This window comes from Oncorhynchus kisutch, linkage group LG14 (genome assembly GCF_002021735.2).
Source record: "Oncorhynchus kisutch isolate 150728-3 linkage group LG14, Okis_V2, whole genome shotgun sequence".
Taxonomy (NCBI): domain Eukaryota; kingdom Metazoa; phylum Chordata; class Actinopteri; order Salmoniformes; family Salmonidae; genus Oncorhynchus; species Oncorhynchus kisutch.
The window spans coordinates 84,865,198-84,878,895 of record NC_034187.2 but is presented as its reverse complement, the minus strand read 5'-3'; the positions used below and the strand labels follow the sequence as shown (position 1 = coordinate 84,878,895).

The 13,698-nt window shown below is 43.7% G+C and overlaps 1 protein-coding gene across 3 annotated transcripts in view; it reads left to right on the top strand.

Annotated features, from left to right (window-relative positions):
• LOC109903312 (sodium-dependent neutral amino acid transporter B(0)AT3) overlaps positions 1–13,698 on the top strand; it is a 35,450-nt gene that overhangs the window by 8,243 nt on the left and 13,509 nt on the right. For 2 of the 3 annotated variants that reach the window (XM_031789100.1, XM_031789099.1), the window contains exons 4-9: positions 151–332; positions 986–1,096; positions 5,732–5,844; positions 6,033–6,161; positions 6,335–6,491; positions 6,652–6,720. In XM_031789100.1, the coding sequence (XP_031644960.1) occupies positions 151–332; positions 986–1,096; positions 5,732–5,844; positions 6,033–6,161; positions 6,335–6,491; positions 6,652–6,720 (761 nt within the window). The remainder of the gene's footprint in view (positions 1–150; positions 333–985; positions 1,097–5,731; positions 5,845–6,032; positions 6,162–6,334; positions 6,492–6,651; positions 6,721–13,698) is intronic. The other variant, XM_031789101.1, reaches the window with a different exon arrangement.

The window sequence follows — 13,698 nt, the reverse complement described above, 5'->3', positions numbered from 1 at the left end:
AGACAGGGACTTTGTACTTGTATTTGGATTAAATGTCAGGAATTGTTGAACAGTGAGTTTAAATGTATTTGGCTAAGGTTTATGTAAACTTCCGACTTCAACTCTTCCGACTATTCTTACTCCATTCCTTTCAATGATAATTTGAACCAGGGTACGTGGAGGAGTGTGTAGAAAGCACGCCGGTCAACTACTTCTGGTACCGTCAGACCCTGAACATCACTCCTAACATGGAGACCAGTGGCTCTCTACAGTGGTGGATGGTGGTCAGCTTAGCTACCGCCTGGTCTATCGTTTACATCTGTTTTGTCAGGGGGATCGAGACCATCGGCAAGGTGAGATGCAGACATTTTACCTCTGGGGGGGAAAAGCTAGGACCGGGGTGAGATGCAGACAGTGTGTTGCATTTTAAAGCTCGGAACAATTTCAGCCAAGATGATTTCATGCAATTTTAGAACAAAGTTTGCTCAATCTGAAACCTCTAGTTTTTAGAATGTCTCATATCGGCTGCTGGAGTTACCAAGATTTAAGTCTTAAGCTATAGACTTGAGACGAGATTGATCTGTTTAGCCAGAGAACAGTGTGCTGACGACCTGTGTTTAGCCAAGCAGACAGCTAGCTAGCTAGCTATTTTACTACAGTTAGGCAGCCCTAGCTTGCTGATATTTATCTGACAAATTAAACAAAAGTGTTCCCCATTTCTGATGCATGTATTTCATGATACTAGTTTGCTTCAACCAACTGGCAACTTTGTTTCAAAGGTACATCACATTATTGTAAAGAGGCACCCAAACCATGGAAAAGGTCTCAACCCTAAGTCACGTCTTTTAGATCTGAATGCCCTGTCAGCTGTTCTACAACACAATATTCTAAAAGTAGCCAACATCTGTCAACTTTAGAATGTTTATCTTTGTTTTAGTTTGTTGTGGCAGTGTGCAAGCGGCTTAAAATATATATATATACCTTTTCATCACCTGTCTTATCACAGGCTGTGTACGTCACAGCAACGTTCCCCTACCTGGTACTAACCATCTTTCTGGTGAGAGCCCTGACCCTACCTGGAGCATATGAAGGTCTGATCTACTTGTTCACACCTGACGTAAGTCCTGTGTCTGTCTGTCTGTCTGTCTGTCTGTAGGTCTGTCTGCCTGATCACTTGGACACTCGAGTCAATCTCAAACGCTAGTTGCTCCACCGCGTCCTTTTTAATTTGCATAGGAGGTCTTAGTCACGCGATTGGAGTTTAGTGTATTTTTTAAGTTTGATCATGTACACAAAAAAACATGTCCATTAGCTTGCTAAGCCTGAGCCTGCCACTTTATATGAAACAAAAGAGAAGCTTACCAGCTAGTGGAACACTAAATGACAATGTTCCTTCTATTAGCTAGCTAGCTAGCTACTGTAGTAACATTATTTTATTATTTTATCACATGAACATTAATGAAGCAGCAAACGGCCTGCTCTGGCCCGAGTCAGTACAATACAGAGTCTACTCTGCTGTGCCCTTAGCTGACCCAACATTACAATGTAGCGATTGTGTGCTTGGCAAACATGCTGAAGTACGGAATGACTGCTTCATCATCAAGCTGTCATACTATCGTAGATAAGTGACAAGCCACATGCTGTTCATCAGTGCCAAACATCCTTAGCTAACTTTACATTGTTTTGTGTGTTAGTGAAGCTAGCTAGCTAGCAGGCAGGCTACAGCCACTGAGCTTATAAGGCTACAATAAGCTAAATCAGCTGATGAAATCAACGAAACACTTGCAAATATTTTGTGCAGGAGTAGAGATGTCATTTTGCTTTTACAAATGTTTCACTTTCTATCTATCTGTGTCTGCCCGAGGGCCTATGTTTCATATCTAGTCATGCTACAGGACATGTCAAGGAGACATTTCGGAATATTGACAAATAGCAGTTGGGACGTTGAGTGTGTCTCAATTCACATTTTGCCCAAAAACACTTGCAGACTTGAGCGATTACTATCAAACATATAGGCAAGTAGCCAGTCAAATGTTATTCATTTTGTCACATGCTTTTGTACACAACAGGTGTAGACTAACATTAAAATGCTTACTTACAGGCTCTTCCCAACAATGTAGAGAGAAATCATAGAAAGACAAGGAATAAATACTGTTGATTAACAATTACTTGGCTATAAACACGAGGCGCCAGTACTGAGTCGATATGTACGAGTTAATTACACTATACAGTACGACTACAGTCGTGGCCAAAAGTTCCGAGAATGACACAAATATAAATTTTCACAAAGTCTGCTGCCTCAGTTTGTATGATGGCAATTTGCATAAAATCCAGAATGTTATGAAGAGTGATCAGATGAATTGCAATTAATTGCAAAGTCCCTCTTTGCCCTGTAAATGAACTGAATTCCCCCCCCCAAAAAAACAAAACATTTCCACTGCATTTCAGCCCTGCCACAAAAGGACCAGCTGACATCATGCCAGTGATTCTCTCGTTAACACAGGTGTGAGTGTTGACGAGGACAAGGCTGGAGATCACTCTGTCATGCTGATTGAGTTCGAATAACAGACTGGAAGCTTCGAAAGGAGGGTGGTGCTTGGAATCATTGTTCTTTCTCTGTCAACCATGGTTATCTACAAGGAAACACGTGGCATCATCATTGCTTTGCACAAAAAGGGCTTCACAGGCAAGGATATTGCTGCCAGTAAGATTGCACATAAATCAACCATTTATCGGATCATCAAGAACTTCAAGGAGAGCGGTTCAATTGTTGTGAAAGAGGCTTCAGGGTGCCCAAGAAAGTCCAGCAAGCGCCATGACCGTCGTCTAAAGTTGATTCAGCTGTGGGATCGGGGCACCACCAGTACAGAGCTTGCTCAGGAATGGCATCAGGCAGGTGTGAGTGCATCTGCATGCACAGTGAGGCAAAGACTTTTGGAGGATGGCCTGGTGTCAAGAAGGGCATCAAAGAAGCCACTTATCTCCAGGAAAACATCAGGGACAGACTGATATTCTGCAAAAGGTACAGAGATTGGACTGCTGAGGACTGGGGTAAAGTCACTTTCTCTGATGAATCCCCTTTCCGATTGTTTGGGTCATCCGGAAAAAAAGCTTGTCCGGAGAAGACAAGGTGAGCGCTACCATCAGTCTTGTGTCATGCCAACAGTAAAGCATCCTGAGACCATTCATGCGTGGGGTTGCTTGTCAGCCAAGGGAGTGGCCTCACTCACAATTTTGCCTAAGAACACAGCCATGAATAAAGAATGGTACCAACACATCCTCCAAGAGCAACTTCTCCCAACCATCCAGGAACAGTTTGGTGACGAACAATGGCTTTTCCAGCATGATGGAGCACCTTGCCATAAGGCAAAAGTGATAACTAAGTGGCTCGGGGAACAAAAATTGATATTTTGGGTCCATGGCCAGGAAATTCCCCAGACCTTAATCCCATTGAGAACTTGTGGTCAATCCTCAAGAAGTGGGTGGACAAACAAAACCCCACAAATTCTGACAATCTCCGAGCATTGATTATGCAAGAAGGGGCTGCCATCAGTCAGGATGTGGCCCAGAAGTTAATTGACAGCATGCCAGGGCGGATCGCAGAGGTCTTGAAAAAGAAGGGTCAACACTGCAAATATTGAGTCTTTGCATCAACTTTATGTAATTGTCAATAAAAGCCTTTTGACACTTATGAAATGCTTTGTAATTATACTTCAGTATTCCATAGTAACATCTGACAAAAATATCTAAAGACATTGAAGCAGCAGACTTTGTGGAAATTAATATTTGTGTCATTCTCAAAACTTTTGGCCACGACTGGACACTGAACAGATACAGTGCCTTGCGAAAGTATTCGGCCCCCTTGAACTTTGCGACCTTTTGCCACATTTCAGGCTTCAAACATAAAGATATAAAACTGTATTTTTTTGTGAAGAATCAACAACAAGTGGGACACAATCATGAAGTGGAACGACATTTATTGGATATTTCAAACTTTTTTAACAAATCGTGCAAAATTATTCAGCCCCCTTAACTTAATACTTTGTAGCGCCACCTTTTGCTGCGATTACAGCTGTAAGTCGCTTGGGGTATGTCTCTATCAGTTTTGCACATCGAGAGACTGACATTTTTAAGGAAATCAGTCAATTGAAATAAATTCATTAGGTCCTAATCTATGGGTTTCACATGACTGAGAATACAGATATGCATCTGTTGGTTACAGATACCTTAAGAAAATAAGGTAGGGGTGTGGATCTGAAAACCAGTCAGTGTCTGTTGTGACCACCATGCTCAATGGGTGACATGTCTGGTGAGTATGTGGGCGATTGAAGAACTGGGACATTTTCAGCTTCCAGGAATTGTAAAGCTGAAAATTGTGTGTAGATCCTTGCGACATGGGGCAGTGCATTATCATGCTGAAACATGAGGTGATGACGGTGGACGAATGGCACAACAATGGGCCTCAGGATCTCATCATGGTATCTCTGTGCGTTCAAGTTCCCATTGATAAAATGCAATTGTGTTTCACTTCTGCCTGCCTGCCTGCCTGCCTGCCTGCCTGCCAGCCCATACCATAACCTAACCCCTTGAACTCTGTGAAACATTTATTTGGGCTGCAATTTCTGAGGCTGGTAACTCTAATGAACTTATCCTCTGCAGCAGAGGTAACTCTGGGTCTTCCTTTCCTGTGGTGGTCCTCATGAGAGCCAGGTAACTCTAATGAACTCATCCTCTGCAGCAGAGGTAACTCTGGGTCTTCCTTTCCTGTGGCGGTCCTCATGAGACCCAGTTCACTCTAATGAATGTATCCTCAGTTTCATCATAGCGCTTAATTGTTTTTGCAATTGCCCTTGAAGAAACTTTAAAAGTTCTGGATGTTTTCCATATTGACTGACCTTCATGTCTTAAAGTAATGACTGACTGTCGTTTCTCTTTGCTTATTTGAGCTGTTCTTGCCATAATATTGACTTGGTCTTTTACCAAACAGGGCTATTTTCTGTATACCAACCCAAAGTTGTCACAACGCAATTGATTGGCTCAAACATATTAAGGAAAGAAATTCCACAAATTAACTTTTAAGAAGGCACACCTGTTAATTGAAATTTATTGCAGGTGACTACCTCATGAAGCTGGTTGAGAGAATGCCAAGAGTTCCCAAAGCTGTCATCAAGGCAAAGGGTGGCTAGTTTGAAGAATCTCAAATATAAAATCTATATATATTCTCCAGTGATTAGTACGTTCAGAGGCAGTTTATCACCGACGTAGTTTTATCAAGGGTTCCAGATGCACCGTCTCTTCCTCTTCGAGTCCCGAGGTTTAAGGTCCGGAATGAGCAGGACATCTGTCAACTCGTGGAAGTAGAACTCTTCATCCAAATCAAGTTTTTGTATTCCTCTTCTGATGTCCAAAAGCTATTGCTGGTCAGGAAATGCTGGTGGAAATATTATGTACAAAAACAAGTTAAGATCAGTGTAAAAAAAGGGTGATAAAGGGACTTCCGTTTGTGTGTGAGAGAGACCGAGGGAAAAAGAGACCGAGAGAAAAAGAGACCTGTGTGTGAGAGAGACCGAGAGAAAAAGAGACCGAGAGAAAAAGAGACCTGTGTGTGAGAGAGAACGAGAGAAAAAAGAGACCAAGAGAAAAAGAGACCTGTGTGTGAGAGAGACCGAGAGAAAAAAGAGACCTAGAGAGAGACAGAGGAAGAGTAACGTGACAACCTACAATATGTGTTTCTGTCTGTGTGTCTCATCAGTGGGAGATCCTGAAGAACCCCCAGGTATGGCTGGATGCTGCCACTCAGATCTTCTTCTCTCTGTCAGTGGCCTTTGGTGGACTCATCTCATTCTCCAGTTACAACAGCCAGAAGTGAGCTCGGTGGTCAATCATTATTAGTAACATCAACCTTTATGGGTCCAGCATGTCAGTCGTCCCCCAAGGCTTTTAATTTGCCACATCGTTCACCTCCCTTGACAAGCCTCTCTCGCTGTTTCACCATTGACCAATAATTTGCATTCACTTGACTTTGTTTTTTTGTTGTCTGTGTGTTTGGTAAGGAATAACTGTGAAAAGGATGCTGTTTTAGTGGGGGTTATAAACAGTGCTACATCTATCTATGCCTCCATCCCCATCTTTGCCATCCTGGGATTCAAGGCCCACACAAACTATGTCACCTGTCTGAATGGGTAGGTGTGATAAAATGGACGTTTATTTGGCAACATTTGCTAAATCATGAAATTAGTTTGCAGTCAAGTTGTTAAACCTTTATATTCTACCTTGTGTGTTTGATATCCTCTGGAAAAACAGATGCAAACTCAACCAAAGCAAATGACCAATATGTTTCTCTTGTAACTTACAGTAACATCTTAGCACTGACCAATGAGTTTGATATTAGCGACATGAACATAACGGTTGAAAACTACGAGCAGTGGTTTGACTCTTTAAATGGGACACATCCATCTAGAGTATCCGATCTCAAACTGAAGACATGCGACCTGCAAACCTTCTTGGATCAGGTACTATACTCAGGAATTTAACTACCTCAGGGCAACAAAAAAAAACGACCTCAGGACAAACGTAGGTTGAATCAAGTTTTCTTGTTATTCAACCTACCATCGCTGCATAAAAGAAGCTAATTGGTTGTCTTGTTTCCATCTCTCTCCATCCTCCCTACAGAGTGCGTCTGGTACTGGGTTAGCATTCATCGTGTTCACAGAAGCGGTGATATCGATGCCTGGCTCTCAGGTATGGCCTGACTCTTTGTTTAATTGTTATTATTTTTATATATCTAATTTATATATTTTTAAAAAAATTACGTTTATTTTTGTATTTTTTTTTACTTGCTTTTTTGCTTTTACCAGGGCGCTGTGTTGTTGATGTGATTCCTGTCTGATTTTACCAGGGGGGTATATTACAAAGCAAGTTAGATGTCATGCAACTTTTTTTCAAATCATCATTAGTCGCATCATGCAGCCTTAGATCTAGGCGTCCTGCCAGCGGGACACCTGTCGACAACTTCCGGTAACATTGGAGGGCACGCAATTCAAATAAATAATCATAAAATGTATGGATATTAAACATTTAGGTACATACAAGTGTCTTATATCGGTTCAAATCTAAAAGTCTTGTTCATCTAACTGCATTGTCCAATTTACAATGGGCTATGCCATGAGATTGAGGACAGCACCCCATATCAAAATATTTTTCAACCAGCACAGGCTTCATAAAATCACAAATAGCGATTAAATATTCACTTACATTTTGAAAATCTTCCTCTGATTTGCAATCCAAAGGGTCCCAGCTACAACCTTGTCGTTGTGTTAGATAAAATACTTATTTTATATCCCAAAAGCTTTTTGACACATGTCAAAATACATTTCTATTTAATCCTCAGGTACCTTAAAATGTAATTAAATTATAATATTTTATACGGGAAGAAGTATGTTCAATAGAAAAGCAAAATAAGCAGGTGCGCGTCCTCTTCGTCCTCTTCGTCCTCTTCGTCCTCTTCGTCACGCACACAGACTGATTTCCAAATCTAACTCCCAGTACTAAAACTCAAAATTCTTCCTCGTTTGGGAAGAAACAAGCCTGAAACCTTGAACAAAGACTGTTGACACCTAGTGGAAGCCATAGGAATTGCAATCTGGGAGCTGGATTTGGATATGACCCTATATGTTCCATTGGAAGAGCATGGGCTCTCCCCCCAAAAAACTTTCCGGATTGGGTTTTCTTTGGATTTTCTCCTACCTTAGCAATCGTGTTATAGTCTCATACATTGTTTAAACATTTATACAAACTTGAAAGTGTGTTCTATGCAATGGTACCAATTATATGCATATCCTGGCTTCTGGTCCAAAGTAACAGGCAGTTTACTAAATGAACTAGTGTATTCCATGCTCATATGGCATAGCCAGATCAGGACCTAACATAAGGACAACTCAGAGTATGTTATTCTATTCTTCTGAAATAGACTACATTTCCTTCATATAATGCTTCTTTAGACCTGTCTAAAATAATTAAATGGATTTATTGTGAAGGTGTAGGCTATTTTACATGGATTTATTTTACTTTTTAAAATGTAGATGTCCCAAAGGTCTGCATCAGTGGGTTGTAGGCTGTGTGTGGAAGACAGGAGACTGGCAGTTATTGGCTTGACAATCACCGGCTGACAAAATGTCAACACCGCCACAGCCCACCTGTGTAATGATCATGCCGTTTAATCAGCTTCTTGATATGCCACACCTGTGAGGTGGATGGATTATCTTGGCAAATGATAAATGCTCGCTAAAAAGGGATGTAAACAATTTGCTTTTTTGTGCGTATGGAACATTTCTGATATCTTTTATTTCAGCTCGAGAAACATGGGACCAACACATGTTGCGTTTATATTTTTGTTCACTGTAGTATGTGTGAGTGTGTTGGGTAGAGTCCAGTGTGTGGGTAGAGTCCAGTGTGTTGGGTAGAGTCCAGTGTGTTGGGTAGAGTCCAGTGTGTTGGGTAGAGTCCAGTGTGTTGGGTAGAGTCCAGTGTGTGGGTAGAGTCCAGTGTGTGGGTAGAGTCCAGTGTGTGGGTAGAGTCCTGTCTGTGGGTAGAGTCCAGTGTGTGGGTAGAGTCCAGTGTGTTGGGTAGAGTCCAGTGTGTGGGTAAAGTCCAGTGTGTGGGTAGAGTCCAGTGTGTGGGTAGAGTCCTGTCTGTGGGTAGAGTCCAGTGTGTGGGTAGAGTCCAGTGTGTTGGGTAGAGTCCAGTAGAGTCCTGTCTGTGGGTAGAGTCCAGTGTGTGGGTAGAGTCCAGTGTGTGGGTAGAGTCCAGTGTGTGGGTAGAGTCCAGTGTGTTGGGTAGAGTCCAGTGTGCGGGTAGAGTCCAGTGTGTGGGTAGAGTCCAGTGTGTGGGTAGAGTCCTGTCTGTGGGTAGAGTCCAGTGTGTGGGTAGAGTCCAGTGTGTTGGGTAGAGTCCAGTGTGTGGGTAAAGTCCAGTGTGTGGGTAGAGTCCAGTGTGTGGGTAGAGTCCTGTCTGTGGGTAGAGTCCAGTGTGTGGGTAGAGTCCAGTGTGTTGGGTAGAGTCCAGTAGAGTCCTGTCTGTGGGTAGAGTCCAGTGTGTGGGTAGAGTCCAGTGTGTGGGTAGAGTCCCGTGTGTGGGTAGAGTCCAGTGTGTTGGGTAGAGTCCAGTGTGTGGGTAGTCTACATGGCTAGTCTACATGACTGGGCTAGTCTACAGGACTAGGCTGTGTGGGTAGTCTACTACATTAGATTATTATGGATAGCAGCGAGGACAGGACTAGGCTAGTCTACATGACTAGGCTAGCCTACATGACTAGGCTAGTCTACATGACTAGGCTAGTCTACATGACTAGGCTAGTCTACATGACTAGGCTAGTCTACAGGACTAGGCTAGTCTACATTACTAGGCTAGTGTACAGGACTAGGCTAGTCTACATTACTAGGCTAGCCTACATGACTAGGCTAGTCTACAGGACTAGGCTAGTCTTCATGACTAGGCTAGTCTACAGGAGGTATTACATGTAGGTATTACAGACTGGGTCAGGGAGAGGTTGAGACATGTAGGTATTACAGACTGGGTCAGGTTGAAACATGTAGGTATTACAGACTGGGTGAAGGAGAGGTTGAGACATGTAGGTATTACAGACTGGGTCAGGTTGAGACATGTAGGTATTACAGACTGGGTGAAGGAGAGGTTGAGACATGTAGGTATTACAGACTGGGTCAGGGAGAGGTTGAGACATGTAGGTATTACAGACTGGGTGAAGGAGAGGTTGAGACATGTAGGTATTACAGACTGGGTGAAGGAGAGGTTGAGACATTTAGGTATTACAGACTGGGTCAGGGAGAGGTTGAGACATGTAGGTATTACAGACTGGGTGAAGGAGAGGTTGAGACATGTAGGTATTACAGACTGGGTCAGGTTGAGACTTGTAGGTATTACAGACTGGGTCAGGGAGAGACATGTAGGTATTACAGACTGGGTCAGGGTCAGGTTGAGACATGTAGGTATTACAGACTGGGTCAGGTTGAAACATGTAGGTATTACAGACTGGGTCAGGGAGAGACATGTAGGTATTACAGACTGGGTCAGGTTGAGACATGTAGGTATTACAGACTGGGTCAGGTTGAGACATGTAGGTATTACAGACTGGGTGAAGGAGAGGTTGAGACATGTAGGTATTACAGACTGGGCCAGGTTGAGACATTTAGGTATTACAGACTGGGTGAAGGAGAGGTTGAGACATGTAGGTATTACAGACTGGGTCAGGGAGAGGTTGAGACATGTAGGTATTACAGACTGGGTGAAGGAGAGGTTGAGACATGTAGGTATTACAGACTGGGTGAAGGAGAGTTTGAGACATGTAGGTATTACAGACTGGGTCAGGTTGAGACATGTAGGTATTACAGACTGGGTGAAGGAGAGGTTGAGACATGTAGGTATTACAGACTGGGTCAGGTTGAGACATGTAGGTATTACAGACTGGGTCAGGGTGAGGTTGAGACATGTAGGTATTACAGACTGGGTCAGGGTGAGGTTGAGACATGTAGGTATTACAGACTGGGTCAGGGAGAGACATGTAGGTATTACAGACTGGGTCAGGGTCAGGTTGAGACATGTAGGTATTACAGACTGGGTCAGGTTGAGGCATGTAGGTATTACAGACTGGTTTAGGGTCAGGTTGAGACATGTAGGTATTACAGACTGGTTCAGGGTCAGGTTGAGATATGTAGGTATTACAGACTGGGTCAGGGAGAGACATGTAGGTATTACAGACTGGGTCAGGGTCAGGTTGAGACATGTAGGTATTACAGACTGGTTCAGGGTCAGGTTGAGACATGTAGGTATTACAGACTGGTTCAGGGTCAGTTTGAGATATGTAGGTATTACAGACTGGGTCAGGTTGAGACATGTAGGTATTACAGACTGGTTCAGGGTCAGGTTGAGACATGTAGGTATTACAGACTGGTTCAGGGTCAGGTTGAGACATGTAGGTATTACAGACTGGTTCAGGGTCAGGTTGAGACATGTAGGTATTACAGACTGGGTCAGGTTGAGACATGTAGGTATTACAGACTGGGTCAGGGAGAGACATGTAGGTATTACAGACTGGGTCAGGTTGAGACATGTAGGTATTACAGACTGGGTCAGGGAGAGACATGTAGGTATTACAGACTGGGTCAGGGAGAGACATGTAGGTATTACAGACTGGTTCAGCGTCAGGTTGAGACATGTAGGTATTACAGACTGTGTGAAGGAGAGGTTGAGACATGTAGGTATTACAGACTGGGTCAGGTTGAGACATGTAGGTATTACAGACTGGGTCAGGGTGAGGTTGAGACATCTAGGTATTACAGACTGGGTCAGGTTGAGACATGTAGGTATTACAGACAGGTTCAGGGTCAGGTTGAGACATGTAGGTATTACAGACTGGTTCAGGGTCAGGTTGAGACATGTAGGTATTACAGACTGGTTCAGGGTCAGGTTGAGACATGTAGGTATTACAGACTGGTTCAGGGTCAGGTTGAGACATGTAGGTATTACAGACTGGGTCAGGGTCAGGTTGAGACATGTAGGTATTACAGACTGGTTCAGGGTCAGGTTGAGACATGTAGGTATTACAGACCGGGTCAGGTTGAGACATGTAGGTATTACAGACTGGGTCAGGGTCAGGTTGAGACATGTAGGTATTACAGACTGGGTGAAGGAGAGGTTGAGACATGTAGGTATTACAGACTGGGTGAAGGAGAGTTTGAGACATGTAGGTATTACAGACTGGGTCAGGTTGAGACATGTAGGTATTACAGACTGGGTGAAGGAGAGGTTGAGACATGTAGGTATTACAGACTGGTTCAGGGTCAGGTTGAGACATGTAGGTATTACAGACTGGTTCAGGGTCAGGTTGAGACATGTAGGTATTACAGACTGGTTCAGGGTCAGGTTGAGACATGTAGGTATTACAGACTGGTTCAGGGTCAGTTTGAGATATGTAGGTATTACAGACTGGGTCAGGTTGAGACATGTAGGTATTACAGACTGGTTCAGGGTCAGGTTGAGACATGTAGGTATTACAGACTGGTTCAGGGTCAGGTTGAGACATGTAGGTATTACAGACTGGTTCAGGGTCAGGTTGAGACATGTAGGTATTACAGACTGGGTCAGGTTGAGACATGTAGGTATTACAGACTGGGTCAGGGAGAGACATGTAGGTATTACAGACTGGGTCAGGTTGAGACATGTAGGTATTACAGACTGGGTCAGGGAGAGACATGTAGGTATTACAGACTGGGTCAGGGAGAGACATGTAGGTATTACAGACTGGTTCAGCGTCAGGTTGAGACATGTAGGTATTACAGACTGTGTGAAGGAGAGGTTGAGACATGTAGGTATTACAGACTGGGTCAGGTTGAGACATGTAGGTATTACAGACTGGGTCAGGGTGAGGTTGAGACATCTAGGTATTACAGACTGGGTCAGGTTGAGACATGTAGGTATTACAGACTGGTTCAGGGTCAGGTTGAGACATGTAGGTATTACAGACTGGTTCAGGGTCAGGTTGAGACATGTAGGTATTACAGACTGGTTCAGGGTCAGGTTGAGACATGTAGGTATTACAGACTGGGTCAGGGTCAGGTTGAGACATGTAGGTATTACAGACTGGTTCAGGGTCAGGTTGAGACATGTAGGTATTACAGACTGGGTCAGGTTGAGACATGTAGGTATTACAGACTGGGTCAGGGTCAGGTTGAGACATGTAGGTATTACAGACTGGGTGAAGGAGAGGTTGAGACATGTAGGTATTACAGACTGGGTGAAGGAGAGTTTGAGACATGTAGGTATTACAGACTGGGTCAGGTTGAGACATGTAGGTATTACAGACTGGGTGAAGGAGAGGTTGAGACATGTAGGTATTACAGACTGGGTCAGGTTGAGACATGTAGGTATTACAGACTGGGTCAGGGTGAGGTTGAGACATGTAGGTATTACAGACTGGGTCAGGGTGAGGTTGAGACATGTAGGTATTACAGACTGGGTCAGGGAGAGACATGTAGGTATTACAGACTGGGTCAGGGTCAGGTTGAGACATGTAGGTATTACAGACTGGGTCAGGTTGAGGCATGTAGGTATTACAGACTGGTTTAGGGTCAGGTTGAGACATGTAGGTATTACAGACTGGTTCAGGGTCAGGTTGAGATATGTAGGTATTACAGACTGGGTCAGGGAGAGACATGTAGGTATTACAGACTGGGTCAGGGTCAGGTTGAGACATGTAGGTATTACAGACTGGTTCAGGGTCAGGTTGAGACATGTAGGTATTACAGACTGGTTCAGGGTCAGTTTGAGATATGTAGGTATTACAGACTGGGTCAGGTTGAGACATGTAGGTATTACAGACTGGTTCAGGGTCAGGTTGAGACATGTAGGTATTACAGACTGGTTCAGGGTCAGGTTGAGACATGTAGGTATTACAGACTGGTTCAGGGTCAGGTTGAGACATGTAGGTATTACAGACTGGGTCAGGTTGAGACATGTAGGTATTACAGACTGGGTCAGGGAGAGACATGTAGGTATTACAGACTGGGTCAGGTTGAGACATGTAGATATTACAGACTGGGTCAGGGAGAGACATGTAGGTATTACAGACTGGGTCAGGGAGAGACATGTAGGTATTACAGACTGGTTCAGCGTCAGGTTGAGACATGTAGGTATTACAGACTGTGT